Source organism: Pygoscelis adeliae, unplaced genomic scaffold, assembly GCF_000699105.1.
Source record: "Pygoscelis adeliae isolate BGI_AS28 unplaced genomic scaffold, ASM69910v1 Scaffold402, whole genome shotgun sequence".
NCBI classification, from domain to species: Eukaryota; Metazoa; Chordata; class Aves; order Sphenisciformes; family Spheniscidae; genus Pygoscelis; species Pygoscelis adeliae.
The window spans coordinates 4,512,234-4,528,564 of record NW_008824411.1 but is presented as its reverse complement, the minus strand read 5'-3'; the positions used below and the strand labels follow the sequence as shown (position 1 = coordinate 4,528,564).

General features: G+C 42.9%; 1 protein-coding gene across 1 annotated transcript in view; it reads left to right on the top strand.

The window, feature by feature from the left end:
- MTA1 (metastasis associated 1) overlaps nucleotides 1-12,728 on the top strand; it is a 68,854-nt gene extending 56,126 nt beyond the window's left edge. The window contains exons 20-22 of the mRNA XM_009320691.1: nucleotides 4,916-4,947; nucleotides 7,836-7,987; nucleotides 12,385-12,728. Coding sequence (XP_009318966.1) covers nucleotides 4,916-4,947; nucleotides 7,836-7,987; nucleotides 12,385-12,523 — 323 coding nt within the window. The 3' untranslated portion in view covers nucleotides 12,524-12,728. The remainder of the gene's footprint in view (nucleotides 1-4,915; nucleotides 4,948-7,835; nucleotides 7,988-12,384) is intronic.
- The last annotated feature ends 3,603 nt before the right edge of the window (nucleotides 12,729-16,331 follow it).

The window sequence follows — 16,331 nt, the reverse complement described above, 5'->3', positions numbered from 1 at the left end:
ACTAAAACATTCTTAAAAGCCCGCAAAAACTGTATGTGTGTATATGTCAACACACAGAGACTACTTCAAGTGAACCAGTAACTTGGAAGTGAAATTCTTGTTCATCAAGCCTCATTCATGCATGAATTTTTATATTTTTTTCTAGCTTGCTCACAAGTGTGGTACTGTTGATGTTTTTGTTACTGCTGGGAAGGATGGAATCCCAGGAGGAGGATTACTTTTGGAAAAGGAAAATGCATATGAAAAGTGTATGGATTTTTTGAAAGCAATGTATTTTAGTGTAGTAAACTTGCTGGTTGTGAAAGTGTGTGTTAAATTCTCTACGTTCATTGTGATTGAAGACGTGCTTATGAATGTTACTGCATATTGCATGTTCTGCATGATACTTCTCTGGTAAACAGAAGTTAAAAACAAAATGCCATCTGTGACTAATAGCTTGATGTCCTGATTGACTTAAAAAATGGCCTGATTTAATTAAAAAAAAAAAAAAAAAGAAAAGATGAATTATGTTAACAGGAGATGAAAGACCTGTATTTTTGTGTGTGGTGGATATGCTGAAGATTGGAGTTAGTTCAAGTAAATATAAATTTCACAACTCCAAGTTGTATCCAGTGGCTAGAAGCTGGGTTACTCTTCCTCCTTGGTACTAGGGTCAGCTCTGTACAGACTTCTTGTACCAAACTATGAAATGGCCTGTAAATATGCAGGCAATGCTGTGTATGTTCACGCGTGGAAAAGCACTGGCAGATTTCTACCCAAGTAGAAAAGTGGCCATGGTTGGTGCTCATTCTGCAGCTTCTTGATGCTTTGCTGTAGTAACTTCATGGAAATATCCCCGCACTCCAGTCTGAGCTGGGCACACTGCTGAGGGTTTAGGCTCTCCTGCTTCTCAAAACGTCAGTTGCGTAGTGTGTGGAGTTGGCAAAAAAGCAGGCTGAGTTTGTGCAGTGGGAATAATTTTTGAATGCTGCCATTCAGATGCTGAGGTCTTCTCGCTGGGCTCACGGGGAATGGGACTGGATCAGCAAAGAGCATGCATGTCTACTCTCAGGCTTCTGGTGGAACCAGACGTGCTGGTTTGCTTCCCATCGGGGAAATTAGATTCCCTCACTCCACCCTGTTGTCGGGTGCCAACTATTCCCTACTCCCACAGCATGCTCTTGGGGTGGTGCTGTAGTGGCTGTAGAAAGTTTCGGTATTCTCTCATTTTAAACTCAACAAATCTGAAAGCACTAGATTCAAATGATACAAGACTGTTGGAAAAGAAACAGGTTGGTTAACTGAGGGGTGGTTCCCCCCCATCCCCAAAAGATAAAGCTGCAAAGTAACAGTAGTAACAGACTTGCATTTGCTGTTTGTGATAGTCCTTTTCCACCTGCCTCTTTTGGGGGGTGAAAGTATATTCATCTGCAGCTTTGATACTTGAAGAATGAAAGGATCATTAGGGTATAGTAACCTGCTGTGTCTGGTTTTGAGCAAAAAGTCTCGGTAATTGTGCTTATGCTTGAGGCACAGTTCTGAGGTCTTTGCCGCTAAGTTGTGGGGAGTAGAGGAGGCATGCTCTGAGGTGTCAATTAATCTCTCTACTGTGATTAGTTTTACTGCCATTTCAGTAAAAACGTAGAATCGTCTGTGGCAGAGGACATCTATGCTTATCTGCAGACATACCTTCAGTTTACCTTGTCTACATTTTATCCTCTGGGACTTCCTCTTTATTTCAGTGTATAGAGGAGACTGTGGCAGGAGGAATTGAATTGGAGGAGATTTTGTAGGGCTTTGGGTTTTTTCAGTGCTATGGAAAAAAACATTTAATCTTGAGTTTTCAGAATATATTTAAATTTCTTTGGCTGCAGAAGAGTGGAAGATCTGCTTAGATTCATCATTGTAGACCTTTACACTGTGTGGTTTTAAAGGTTTGGTTGCCTCCTTTTTTTGTTTGTTGGGGTTTTATTCCTTACTTGGAGGAGTGTAGTGTTGTTTCTGATGTGGAGATATGTAAATTCAAGCACTTGAACCTTAGATATCGTCGAAAGGAATAGTCACACTTTCTACCCTGTGGCTTCTCTAGACATCCCTCCATAAAATAGACAGTTTTTTTTCCTGTAGAGGAGCTGCCGGAACCTTGTTGGATTTTGCTCCTGGTTTATATTCATATGCTGTCCTACTTTTTTAACCTGCTTGTGGATGCATGTGTGTGAGAAGTGTCTCTCAAACCTTGATCTGTGAAAATGGAACAAGCACCATGGGGAGGACTAAGTTTCGTATGGTGAGTTACCTGTCTGTACTACTCCTTACCCAGAAGCGGAGCATTGGTTTAGTTCTTAGAGGTGCCTGTCTCACAAACCTCATCTCTCGCACAGAAGCCACCAAAAACTTTTGGGTGAGAATCCATTGTTTCCAGTACAGATGCATCCTGTTGACTTGACAGCTGTTCTGCAATGGTTTACAGATGTTATGCTGTCTCTCTGCATCTCTTCGGTGACCATTGCGGGTAAAAGTTGTTCATTTAATAGAAGTGCTTCAGCTGCATATGCTTTTAGTGGGATATTTTTCATTGCAAACTGAAGCTAGTCTTTATAGTGTCTGTTTTCATATTTATTCTTTCAAACTTCAGTTATCAAAGTGTGACTAAAGGGAAAATTTACAGATAGCTAAGATTAATATGCTATTTGATACCATATTACTGTGATAGCAAGAGTATAAATTGTATTGAAACTATAACTGTGTGTCTTATTTTAGTGGAGCAAAAAGTTGTCATAGGCAGCTTTATCCTAGAAGTTACAGCTTAGGGGGTGAGGTGTGTCCCTGTTGTAACCACTGCTTCTTTGCTGTTTGAGGGCTCTGAAGCTTTGGGGCTCAGAGTAAGTAGCAGTTCTGTTCAGCCTTCGCTCAGTCTGTGTCAGTCTCAACATCTCTTCTCACCGTGGAATATTCTGGGTTAATTCTGGTGCTTAGGAATAGCACTGTTTAGTGTCTGGTTTACATCCAGCAATAGTCATTGCAGCAGCCACGTATCAGCTTCTCCTGTAGGCTAGTCTTTTCTGGTATCAAGAATGTTCTTAGTACAAGAAAAGAGCTGATCTGGAGTGTGGTTAAAACGAAATGTGTGGCTTCATGCCAGGGACTAGCATCAGTTGATTTACATCTCTCGGAGCTCCTGCGAATGGAGAAAATGTTCTCTTTCTGTTATGGAAGGGGGAAGAAAAAAACAAGTGCTAGAGCTTAGCTCTGAAGCCAACAGATTCAGGTTGCATCCTGCTGGCTGCGTGGTTTCCCAGCATCCGTGGAGCTCTTTGTCCATCCATCTCAAACGGCTGCTCACAGCTGTGTTTTGGATGTGATTGCTGCTCCCATGTAAAAAGGAGTGATTATCTGGTGCCTCCATTGCCTTTGTCAACATCCAAAGGTTGTTACTGGTCTTCCTGCTTGGTGCCTGGTACATCTGTTCTACAGATTTGATGGAAGTCTTTCTGGCAACCATTTCTTCATCTCTGTGGATACTTAGGCACAAAAGTGCTGCAAAAATTGAAACGATGTGTCTTCATGTTTGAAGTAGCTAATAGCATATGTTTACACAGAATGGAAAATACACTTGATATAAACTGTTGATTTTAATGTGGTGTCGTGATCCTCAATGCTCAGAACATGTCCCCCATTCCGCCTTCCTCCCTCCCGATATGTTGCTGTGCCATGTGTTTCCTGGCATACTTGCTGTGAGTACATTGTGTTTGGTTTTACCAAGGAGAATCTTGAGGAATCTGTTGAGTGCGGACCGTGAGCTGTAAAAGTTCGTTTCTGCTGGATTCTTTAAAAAGCTTTGCTGTTTCATCATAGCTTAACTCGCTAGCAATGCGAAGTTTCAGAATTCAAGCTGGGAAGCTTGCTATAAATGTGAAAGCAGAATTCATACTGATGACTTCTGCAGCCAGCGACAGCATTTGCTGGTGCCTGTCCTGTAGGACCTGTTGGATTTGATGTACTGACAATTTGGTTCTCAGCCAGAAGGGGCTGAGAAAGATGGTTTGGTGCACTGATGTTAATGAAATGGTGTTTTCTGGGAGCGTGCATCTTAGAAAACTAAACGGTGCTAACAAAAAGGTTTATTAGGTCTCCCAGTCCATTCTGCGCCATACCCTGCTGCCTTATAGCAACACATCATTCTCTTAAATCCTAAGACCTTTTTGTGTCCTGCAGGGTCTCATATATGTACAGTTTAGTGCATACGCTATGGCAACATGATAGGGTATCGGATAGTATAGCAAATAAGCTAGTAAAATCAAGCCATTGTGCTTGGTGCTTTAAGGTGCTGTTTGTGTTACTGGGGATGGCCTTTGTGTGATAGCTGGAGTCGCTGTGCTCTGTGACTGGTGGAGCTACGCCTATGGAAGTACTTACTTGTGGTAGGTTCAGCAGATACAAGCTGTTTTCTAACAGCTTGTAGGTAACAGCTGAGCTGAAGAGTTCCCTGGGGATCCAAGGATGATAGGAAAGATTTTATTTGTTGCTGTCTCGACAGTGTATAATACCTTCCACTTTCTCCTTCTTGATGTCAGTAAATTCCTCCAAAACTAAAACAGAATACTAGATTTTTCCCAAGACTTGAGGAAAACCTCAGATCTGAAAGAGGAGGTGTACTTTTAGCAGTAGTTTGAAGAAAGGTGTGAGTAAATGGAGAAAAGACTGAGCGAATGGAACATGTTTTTAATTTGGGGGCTCTGCTCTACAAACCATGTTGTTAAGGAAGCTCTTTTCTTAGTTACCTTTCAAGGAGGGGAGAAGTTAGTTTGGTAGACAACTCTTGTTTTAGCAAAACAACACAGTTGCAATCATAGCTGCGTGTGTTTTGATTTTGTACTTTTTTCTGTCTTGGAAAAGCAATGGTCTTACCAGCTCTATTCTCTTTCCTGTTTGTTAGGTCTGCCTAACCACGGACAAACCAGACAAATGGTAAGAGAATGTTCATTTAACCAAAACAGGGAAAAGAAGAATTATTAACCCGCGCTAGATAGAACACCCCATTAAACCCTAGTGTTTCACTTCCGTCTTTGCTGTTTGCAGCTGGTCATACTTCCTAATTAATTGAAGAGTTTAAAACAAAATAATTATTTTGGGGCATATGAAACGTTGAAGTGGTTAAATACAATTTAAACCTCAAATCTATCTATCTATATAAAAATGAGATTCTGTTTTGAATGGAACATTTTGTTTCTGCTCATACAGAAACTGAGTGGCTGTTTATAGCAAAGTTCTGGGATGTGCTTCTAGGTGGAATGTGTTTCACTGAAGGAGGAAGGCTTAACTGATGGAAGGGTTTATTTGGAAAACAGTTTTTGTTTTTGTTTTGTTTTTTTTGGAAGTTGGTGTGCAAGTTGTCTGCTGAGAATGCTTGTTTTTTATGTTCTCTTTTTTTTTTTTTTTTGAGTAAAAATGATTCCTAGCCTTTCATCCATTATGCTGAGTTTTATCAAAGGACAGAAGCAAATAGCCAGTCTGATTGATGCATCTCTGGCATAATGCTTTCTCATGAAATTCACCTCGGTGTGAAGGGGCCAGGGCAAAGGCTGTGCATCACTTCCCCGCCTTATGCATGGCTTATGGGAGACTCATGGGAGAGAAATTAAAGCATATTTTTTTTTTTCCCAAAATGATCTTCTGGTGTTGATAAAGTGCAGCTTGCCTCATTAGGTGAACTGCCACAATGTATTAGTGTCAGTAGAGTCACTCTGACATGGGTCAATCAGCAGCAGGTATGACTGATGGTCACTGAATGGTGATCACAAGCATTATTAAATGTAATAATGCTCTCGGATAGTGTGCAGTATCATGAGGGTAGGCTATAACTTGAGCATGCTAGTCTGCTTGTAATAACGAAGCATTCATTTGGTTTGTTACTTGAGCACCTGATATGAAGTGGTAAATTGTATTCCTCCTTGAATTCAGCTTCATTTCTTGTCACTGAGGAGACTGGCTACTTGTTTGTGTCTGCTGAATAAACCAACTCAGTGCAGTGGGAGAAATCTGTGATGACCTAACGCTTTTTAGGTGTTTTAGGGTGAAACCCCTGAACTGCCTTGATTTCTGGTTGCTTGGTAAAGTGTGCTGCTGAACTGAAAAGTAAAGGTCCACCTTTCAGGATGTACCATTTGAAGCAGATTGCTCTGTGCAGGTAGAGAAAAGGCAACCTGGAAGCACAGGGGTGCCCCTTCTACGTATTTCCGAGAACTTTCTCTGGAGTTGTTCTCCTGTGTATTTAGCATGTGCAGAGAAAATATCCTTTGCAAAACTAATGAAAGGATTTTCTTAGAGAAATCTGGAGGGGGTAAAAAAGCCAACAGAAAAGCCTTTCATTTGAAACCTTTTCCTTAATAAACCTCAAATATAAAAGCAATTCTTGACGTATTTCAGTGGTCTGCTGTGGTGCCGAAGTTGTCTTATATAACATGGAGCTGGGCAACTAAGAAATTAAAATCGTTATCGCACTTGTATAGAACAGCTTTAAAGAGCTTAGGATTTCAAAAGGTGGGGTTTTGTTTGTTTGGCTCTAAAGCCCTAATTTTCTACAAGAAGCAGATCTTGCTAGCACAGTTGATTAAGGCTGGTCAAAAAAAAAAAGTCATCAATCATTTTTTGCTTTCTCGTCAGATAAAAATGAGATAGACGCAGGGTTTTGTTGGGATTTTTTCTTGGTTGACAGACTGAAGTCGTCTTCCCTTTCTAAGTCAAAGTGTTAAAATTTGGTTGACTTTTTGCCGTAACCTGACACTTGAGGACTTGAGTACCTCATGTCCCCACCTTTCCTTTTGAGGTGGATCTCCCAGGCTAGACATCCCTCATCTCCATGCTCAGTTTCCCATTTCATGGGCAGAAGGTGCCTGGGTGCATCTGGGGAGATGGTCTGACCTCGGAGGATGGCCTGTGAAATACCAGAATTAAATTTCTACTGGGGTGTTTTCTGACCAGCTTTAATTTATTCATATGAAATTTTCTGGGCCCTTATTTTGCATCTTTCCTGACTTGTCCAGTGTTACTGATTTCAGTGGGATTTCTCAATGTGCAAATCGGCAGGAAGAGGGGCAGCAGAACTGGACTTCAAATGATCAAGGACAGCTGCATTTGAGAAGCTTAATCCTTTGCTCCCTTGCATCTGCACCTCTCTTAATAACAGCTCATGTTTTTCCAGTTGAGTGGAAGGGGGCTACTGTGGGTCTGGAAAATTATACCTGTGTTGATTCGCAAAGCAAATGCATTATGTATGGGAAATCTGTGGTGTTAAATGCTAAAAGGATTTTGTGATGAAAGCTGCTAAGCTTTGTAGTTCAAGATTTGTTTTCAACAACATATTTAATATATCATTAAATATTAACCTTCCTAGAACAAAAAGGATATGGGTAAGTTTGGTACCCCAGAATAACTGTAAATTCTGATTTTTATATTTGATTTGCTGTGTAGCTAGATTTTCTTCCCTGAAATCAATAGAGTTGCTCTAGATTTATGGTAGTAGCTGACATCTAAGTCTTATGCTCAATCTTTCAAACTTGATGTCATCTTTCAGACACAAGCAACAGATTATTGGTAATGCCTTCCATTTATTATCTGTCCTGTCACTGGAGTATCGTTGTCCTATTGTATATTGAAGGTGCCTAACTTCTACTGCTTGTGGACAATTGCTTTTATGTGAATTCTGTGTTCAGTCATGGGCAAGAGGGGATATATTTACCAGAAACTCTGAACAACTGATTTGAAAACTTTAATTCTTTTTTTCCTTTGAGTGCTTATCACATGCTACCGCAGGTTTGTTGCAGTCCATAATTGTACTTTTTTATGTATCACGTTAGGGACCAAGCCGAAACTTGCTGCTCAATGGGAAATCATACCCAACAAAAGTCCGATTAATTCGTGGTGGATCCATGCCTCCAGTGAAAAGGAGGAGGATGAACTGGATTGATGCACCAGACGATGTTTTTTACATGGCCACTGAAGAAACCAGGTAGGAAACTTGGTCTTTTCAGAGGATTTAAGGGGAGGTCTTTTGGTTTGCATTCCTTGTTGGTGCTTCAGCTGATCTTTGTGGTTAGACAAGGATCTCTTCAGCAGATCTGTTGCTACAAACTGAATGCAGACACCACTGCTGGTGTTTAGGTGGATAAAAGCTGTGATATACCTAATCGTGTCTGATGTGCCTAATCATGCACTTCCATTCCAGAGAAAGCAGATTATTCTTCTTCCAGAGCAGTTCCTGTAAGCAATGGGCAATAGGAGGAGGAAGACTGAGGTGGGGAGTTCACCTGGTTCAGACCCATAAATGCCTTTGGAAGTCCCACTGCAGTGTCTCAGTAACAGGATAGGGGCCTTCTGGCACACAGGTGATGCTGAGGAACAGAGCCTCCTATACATGGAGCTCTGCATGCCCTCTTGCGTGCTGAAGTCTCTTGTATTGCCTCTCAGAACACGTCCTCGTGTGTCTGAGTACTGAAATCTGCAAGTGACACAGGGTTTCCGGGGGCTGAGTTGCCTCATTTCTTTGGTGGTTTATATTTGCCACCAGTAGCGCTGAGATTTAGCCCTGCAGTGTCCATCTTCCTCCTTTGGTGGTACTGCTTCTGCTAGTCCTTCTTGTTAGTCTGCCCACAGGATAAAAATAGTAAAAGAAACTTTCCTTGCATGAGTTTCACTTGAAACTCTGTTTACAGGCTGTGGACAGAGCAATAGAAGCTATGTGGCCTGATCCCTAAAGCAAAGCTTTTGTGTGCGAGTTCCCAGTACTGTGTTATTCCTAGGAAGGGAGGACTGCTCCTGGGTGTGGTCAGAAAGGTAGAGACATACGCTTGTGTGGTTTCCTCCCTAGAACTTGATGCCTCTCTCCTGGGTAACCCTAAAGAAGGTCAGAGCAAAGCCACAGCCCTGCTTTTCAGCCTTCTCTGCAAGCAGAGGTGCTCTCTGGCTTTTGTCTGTGTCTGAAGCCTGGAGTTATCAACACTTTCAGTATCGGTGCCCCAACAGGCAGAGAAGCACTCACCTTTCCCTCCAGTACCTAGCAGAGAAGGACATGCGAATTACTGGATATCTGAGCCTTTACAAGTGACCAAGGAGGCCATGAGTTTTGAGTACTTCGTCCCTTCTGGTATTACTAAATTTGGTGCTACTCTGAGTATGCATTTGTTCAGCAAGGAGTGCATAGTCAGAGTCCTGACATCCCCAACCTCCTCCTTAGCCTGCAAAGCATTTCAAGTGTCTATTCTGTGGGCCTAGTGTCAAAGATGGGCTTTATAGAGAAACTGAGACCGGTAACATTCAAGTTACTAACCACTGGTCTATTGGATCATCAGATTTCAGTGCAGGAAACTCCCCCGTTAGAAGAAACATGAAATTAATTTCCTTGTCAGATTTGTTCCTATGGACACCTTTAATGTAACTGTGCATTTCACACCAGCTTACATCTTTACCTTGTCTTTCCCTTCTCCTTTTCTGTTCCTGCGAGACGCTGTGAAAGTAAACAGTTCGTTTCAATTATATAAGTATTTAATTTTCAAGGGAAGCGGTAAAGAGGTACTGGGATCCTGTTACAGACCTTCAGCTCTGGCAAGTTCATGTGCCACTGCAGATGCAGCTTATACAGTCTCTAATTCAGTCCTTAGATGCTCAAGGCTTATTTCATAATCCTGCATCTACAAAACGCTTGACATCTTTATCATCCAACCCACAAGAAATACTGCAGATCCCTGGTAGTAATGTCTCAGTACTACTACAAGGTCCCACCCTTTGATCTGAACAGAACAGTGAGAATATTCATCAAGTGCGATGTTGGTTATGAGAACAACTTACTGTAGGGGCACGGAATCATCTGCTCATACAGAGCCACTGACCGAGGCAGGAAAGATCAGTCCCACAGCAACCAGCACATCTCTAACGCAGAAATCATAGTGCAGTGATAGACATCAGGTCAATAAGACCTTATCTCTTCCATTAAAAAAAAAAAGAAAAAGAAAGAACGGGCTTCTTTGTCTGTCAGCCTTGCTGCTTGGCTGACTGATGGGTGCTGAAAAGAGATGTTTGGCAGACTGCTGAAAAGCAGGGAAGCCTGAGCGATGTAGCATTGTAAGTGGCACGGGTTTTCTGTCGGGCATTTCACCTCTAACTTTTCCCTGAACCATCTGCTGCATTCCAGTGTCAAGAATGTAAGACTTGTTTGTGAGCTCTGAAACAATTTGAGCTTTGTGTTGGCTCCATAGCAATCAATCTAGCAGCAATATCTGTATATCATCCTCCAGCTGAGGGTCAGGCTGTGTTTTCAGTCACAGAAAGTAGGTTTTCCTAAAGTTTTACACTCCCCCTCCTCCTCTTTTTGTGTGGCACTGCTGAGAACGGTGCTAGAAAACTGGATAGCTTTGAGGGAGCAGTTTGAAAAGTTGGTCGATTGAAAGGAATAAGTTTTTGAATTCAGGCCTCACAGTAAGGAACTCGGCATTTATAATTTATGCAAGTGGAGGCAGCGAGTGACCTGATCAGAATCTAGAACTGCTACGAGGCGTGTTTCTGATGGCAGTGTGTCTAATTGAGCACATGCAGATACTGTAAGAAGCTCTGCTGGCTAAAAGCAGATCAACTTCAGCTAAGCGAGTCTTGGGAAAATCATCACATCAAGATTTTTGATTTTTTTTTTTTTTTCCCCTCCCCAACACCATTTTTCTACCCTGTTCTCTCCTCTCCCCACCCTGTGGCCTTTCAACTTCAGAAGGCGCTGGAGGAATGGGGACACTGAGCAAACAAAAGACATGTCTCTGTGTGTGTGAGCTCTATGTAGCAGACTTGTTCTGCTCAGTGGGCAAAACAAGCAAGTGAAGAGATGACCAAATCTCACCAGAGCTGATTCAAAATCTTCAGCTGAAGTTATTGATTTGTCAGTGCTGGTGGTGGAGAGGGTAAATTTTTGAGGGGTGGAGTATTTTCACCAGTTTCTTCTATGAATGTGTCTTGTCTTTTCTTCCTTTTTTCTTTTTTTTTCCCTTTTCTTTTTTAAATGAAAAATTTGGCCCCAACAATGTTGAGTAACCAAAACCATAAAAATTATCTTTTGGGAGATAGATGGTTGAGTTGTGGACTGTAAAGCCATCTGGCTGCCGTTCCTCTAGCGCAGTATTGTGTGTCTCACAGTAAATTAAAAAATCAAGGTAGGAGCCTGTAAGGGTAGGCAGTGCTTCCTTATCAGACCCTCCTTGTTGCCCCAGTTCCTGAACTGAAGGCTGTGTATAATGGGTACTGGTAGACTACTCTTGTGAACATTTATCACTTTCCTTTCTAATCTCTATATGCCTTTGACCACCACAACATCCGCTGGAAATGAATTCCTCATTTTAATTACATAGCACATTGTTGTTGGGGTTTTTTTTGGGGGGTGGGGGGTGTTGATACTTCCTTTAGCTCTAAGCCTGGTATTGACAAAAAGAAATGAGTAATCATTCTGCATTGTCTCTTTCTACCTTATTTTGCTAATTTTAAAACTTCAGTCTGTCCTCTCTCCATTCTCTCTCTTTTACTTTCTCTCTGTATGGAAAACAGGTTCCAGCGTCTGATAAGACTTGTTGCTAGTCTCGTAACATGTAGTGCTAGTCTCGTAACATGTAGGCAAACTTTTAACAAATGCAAGCCGTGAATATTACCCGTTTCTAGGTAATATTAGGTTGGGTACATGCAGTGTAGGAGAAATAAGAGGGGGAGACGCCCTGTTAGTGTTCCCAGTGGAGGGGGGAAGGCTCCAGCGTTGGTTCGCTGGTTACTGGCTGTTATGGAGCTGCAGCAGCTCAGCCTTGAGGCATAGCTCCATGGGAGACCAAATGTTGCTGGCTTGTGCTGTGACAGGTTTCTTTTGAAGAGGCAGCTGTGTGCACCTGCTTGGGGCTGGGGAATGTCAGAGAGCTCTGTGAGAGATGGATTAACAGGCGGGGAAGTGACCAACATTACCAGAAGAGGTTTGAATGTAACTTGGCTTTGTAAATTCCCACAAAACTGCCTGCAGCATGTCCAACCGATGTGTCTGCGTGCATCAAAATAAATTAGTGGTATGGAAACTGGCTGTCATAACTATTTCACATGTTATATTTACAGCAGTAGACCCTGGTCCTACGAGGCTGGACCAGAATGCCTTCTGCTCTGCAGGGGAAGGATTCTGGAACAGAGAATGCAATTTCCTCTTCATTGGTGGGTTTATAAATCAGAAAACAAAAGTTCCCTGGGGAAGATATTGCTGAAATAAACAGTGTCAGCCCATCCTGTTAGTGAGCAGCCTCTACATGTGCAGGCCTGGTTTCACCTGGAGAAATTAAGAAACCTACAATGCTTTAGCGTCCGGTCTCTGTAATCGGTTCCTGTCTTCCTTACTGTCTGCAGGAAAATCCGCAAGCTGCTTTCCTCCTCCGAAGCCAAGCGAGCCGCCAGACGCCCTTACAAGCCTATTATCCTCCGGCCCATCCAGGCAGTGCAGCTACGCCAGCCCATGAATGATGAACCCATAATCATTGAGGATTAACACACGCTGAGCAGCTCTGCGGATGACGGTGGATCTGCCTGAAAGAATCTCTCCTCCAATATATACTTGAGTTTCTATGGCTACAGCATTGAACTAACTGTTGAAGAGAGGGAACTTTTGAGGAACTGTTTTGCATCTTTTAAACCCTTAAAAGGAACTCAGCCCTGCTCTGAGCCTCTGACCACAGACTGCTCTCTCTCTCTCGCGCGCGTTCTCTCCTTCTCTCTCCTTTCTTTTTTTTTTCTTTCTTTTTCTTTTTCTTTTTCTTTTTTTTTTTTTTTAATTTTTGGTAGCCTCTTTTCCCCTTTGCTTTTACCCCTTTTGTAGACAGGGGGAGGGAAAGTAAGTTTAACTTATTAAGAGAATGTGGACTAGTACTTTTTAGCTTTGTTTCCTCTTCTGATGTACGAAGAGCTAGAACCCTTCATTTTGTGACTGAGCTCTCGTTGCAAAGCTGTTTTTACGAGGCTGTGTTGTAAGATTTTTTTTTTTTTTTAATTTTGTGGACGGTGCCATTTTTTATTTCATTTATATTATTTCTTTTGTAGATAAATTTCCAACCTTTAACTGATATTGGAAATAGGAGCTGAAAGCCAGCCCCAGGTTCAGCCAGTTTTCTTTGGTCCTGTCCCTTATGTTTTTTGGATCATTTTGCACGGCCAGTTGTGCTCATGCACAAGACAGAAACAACTCAGGCTGAGAAAGGAGTGAGCTAAGAACTGAAGAACCTTGCAGAACATTACACTAATGTTGTGTGCAGCGGAGGCCAGGCTACCAGAATTAGGTGTCCTTACTCTAGTCAATCCCTGGGAGATCTGGCCCGTGGCATTTCTCCCACTAACCAGCAGTTTGTGTGCTGCCTTTCTCTGACATCTGGAATCCTATGTGCTGTTACACCACCAAGACCCAGCAGTAGGCCCAGCAGTCCAGCAAGTGTAATGAATTGCTTTGCTCTGGCTCCAAGAGTCAAGTACACCAATGCCCAGGGACATTTTGCTTAGAACTCTGAACCTGTTTGTGCATCAGTGTTTTTGGACACATCTCTCCCAGGATGAGACCTGGTTTCTCTTTAATTGCGTTACTGTAAGTTTCCCATTTTGAAGGGAATTGAAATTACAGCTGGGTTTTCATTTGAACACATTGTGTCTGAAATTAAGTGTTTTTTTCCCCCCTTGACATTTCTTGTGTTTGAGGTTTCTTGCATCTCTTGAACTTCTTATGTATTTGCAAGTCTGTATAATTTCTTTCATATGTCTTCTCATTGGCAGTGCATTTGCTGAATGCCCTGCTCTGTTTTGAAAGGATGTAAACTATCATTTGCAACTTGTGCTGATCTGTACATGTACCTGCCTCAAGCAGACACAGCATGTAATAACCCCCAAGTCATTCCATATGTGTCAGCGGTGAGATGAGCCAAAGTTGTATTTGGGTTATCACAGTCCAACCGTGATTCTGTGCAACTCTGCTAACCCACCGGGTTAGACGGAAAGGAATCCCCACAAAATGAAAACAATTCAGTTAACTTTACTTAATAAACCTGGAAAGTGAGCTTTTGTGAAACATCTGCTTTTTGTCTCTTCTGAAATAGCTGCCAAGACCCTTGCTCAGGGTGCCATCTGGCTGGCACGCACGCCTCTGCGCTCCTCCCTTCACATCCCAAAGTTGTGTTCTGCTCTCAAGTGTTTGCACAACTGCAGCGTGTCCCTGTGCCGCCAGTGCCGTTATGTTGTACGGGGCAAGAGTCATTCATAGTTTGATTCCCCTCATATGCAGTTTAAATATTTCTAACGCTTCAGACTGTGACTCCTTCCCTCCTCCTTTTAAACGCAGCAGCAGATGCAACACTGGAGCTCTGAATGAGCCTTTTGTCCGTGGTGGCTCATGCGTCTTCGTGATCCGTGGCGTGACTCCGACATGTGGCAGAGTGAAATCCCTGGGGGTCAGCAACCGAACCCGCTGACATTTAAGTACTTCTTCATTTCTGTGTTCACTCCTTACTGGGATAAGCAAAGTGGGCTCAACGTTTGGTTTCGTTTGCTGCTTGGCAGTGGTAAGAGGTACTCTGTGTCTGTGAGTAGCTATGCAACTTCGCAGATGTTGTAAGTTTATCCTGTACTGGTGGTCACGTTTTCCTAGCCATAACTTAAAAGCGGGAGGGGAGAGCCATTCCTGAAAGATATGCTATTTATGAAGGGCACCAAGCTTACTAGATAGAAAGCCTCCAGGCTGCATGCAATGGTGCAGGACTGCACCAAAAACCATTGGCAGTTTTACTTGGCCTCCGTCAGTCTGTGGGATTAACCCTATGTACATAAGAAATATTGCTGGCTGCAGGAAGGTTTTGTAACACCTGGTTTTTCTCTGTGAGGGAAAGGTCTCGTAGGGATTCCTTCCTGTTGCAAAATGAAATCTGAAGAGATCACTGGAAAATCTATGTCCGAATTGGCTTCAGCCCCTCTGCAGTGGGAGTCAGAGCTGAATCCTCAGCTGTACCAGAGGGCTGTACTCTGCCATGGTGTTGGGGGAGCTCTGAAATCCCTGCGTGCTGGGGACGATGCACTTTGGTTATTGGTGGATGAACTATTGATGAGACTTGAGAGAAGCTGTTCAGGCTGCACGAAGAGCTCAGAGTAACCACTTGGGGGTGCCAGCCCTGCAGTTTCCAACAACTTAAAAGCTTTCTTGGAGCAGCTCCAGAGATTACTCTGGGAATGAGTCCAGGCAAGTAGAGAGAATATCCTGTGCTGCCCTGACTTTGAGGGATCCCTTGCGTGTCCTTTAATATGGATGCTGTTTTTCGGTGTGCGGTAGCAGACTTCACTCCCTTGTGTCTCAGTGGCTTATGTTTGCACCAGCTTGGGAGGAGGGTTTGGAAGATACCTTCAGCAACCAAAGAAACAACTTGGGAAGTGCAGAGTGAATGCTAGGTCCCACCACTCCCCTATCTAAGCCCAAGCTGTCACTCTCTTAAGCCGGCTGCTGTCACTAAGCCTCTCCTACACCAACTTCTCTTCCTTCTGCTGAAAACTGTATTCACATTCACATGCTGATGCGCTGTTGCTGCAAGGATTGCCTTTGTTTATTCCCCCTCCTGCTGTAGAGCCTTGTAAAAAAAGAGGTTCGTACAGCTGGGGCAGTTACTAATTTCCACCATCCCCTCTGACCCCTACTTCCACCTCCTAAAGAGCCCTTGAGATTGTAGGGGACGAATTCTGATGGGAGTCACAGTGAGAGACGCAGGGCTGGCGTTTAGGCGTGTTAGCTCCACGATGCAGAGCCTACCGCACATGTCTCCAGTCCATAGTAAGTTTTGCCACATGCATTTGGATATTTTCCCTTAGCCATGTGTCCCTGGCATCCCCATCCTTCACTTGCTCTTCTGCCTTGCAGGTGTGGGAGCAGGCATGTCACAGGCTCAGCTCCGATCTCTTGGAGCGGGCTGTGCTTCATGCTCACGTGGGTGGAGTGTGCTGGCCTCCAGACTTGTTACGATGCTTATGATTTTACAGGCTTAAAAGTAGCAGGGAGCTGGTCGGGAAAGTCTTCTAAAAACAAAACAAAAATCCAAACATTCCTACAATACTTTATGGCAAAATGTTTTTTTTACAGATTTTAATTTTTTTTTAGTTAACTTCGGAATTTTGGGGTTTTTTACTTTGCATTTTGCATTTTACCAGCTTGTCAGTAGAGGTTCCCTGTGATCTTTGCTTTTGATGCTGTAACATGAAGGTAGCACGCTGTCTGTAACAGCACTGTTGAAATAGTGTGGGGAAAAAAAGCAAAGCATGACCAAAACTAACAATTCCGA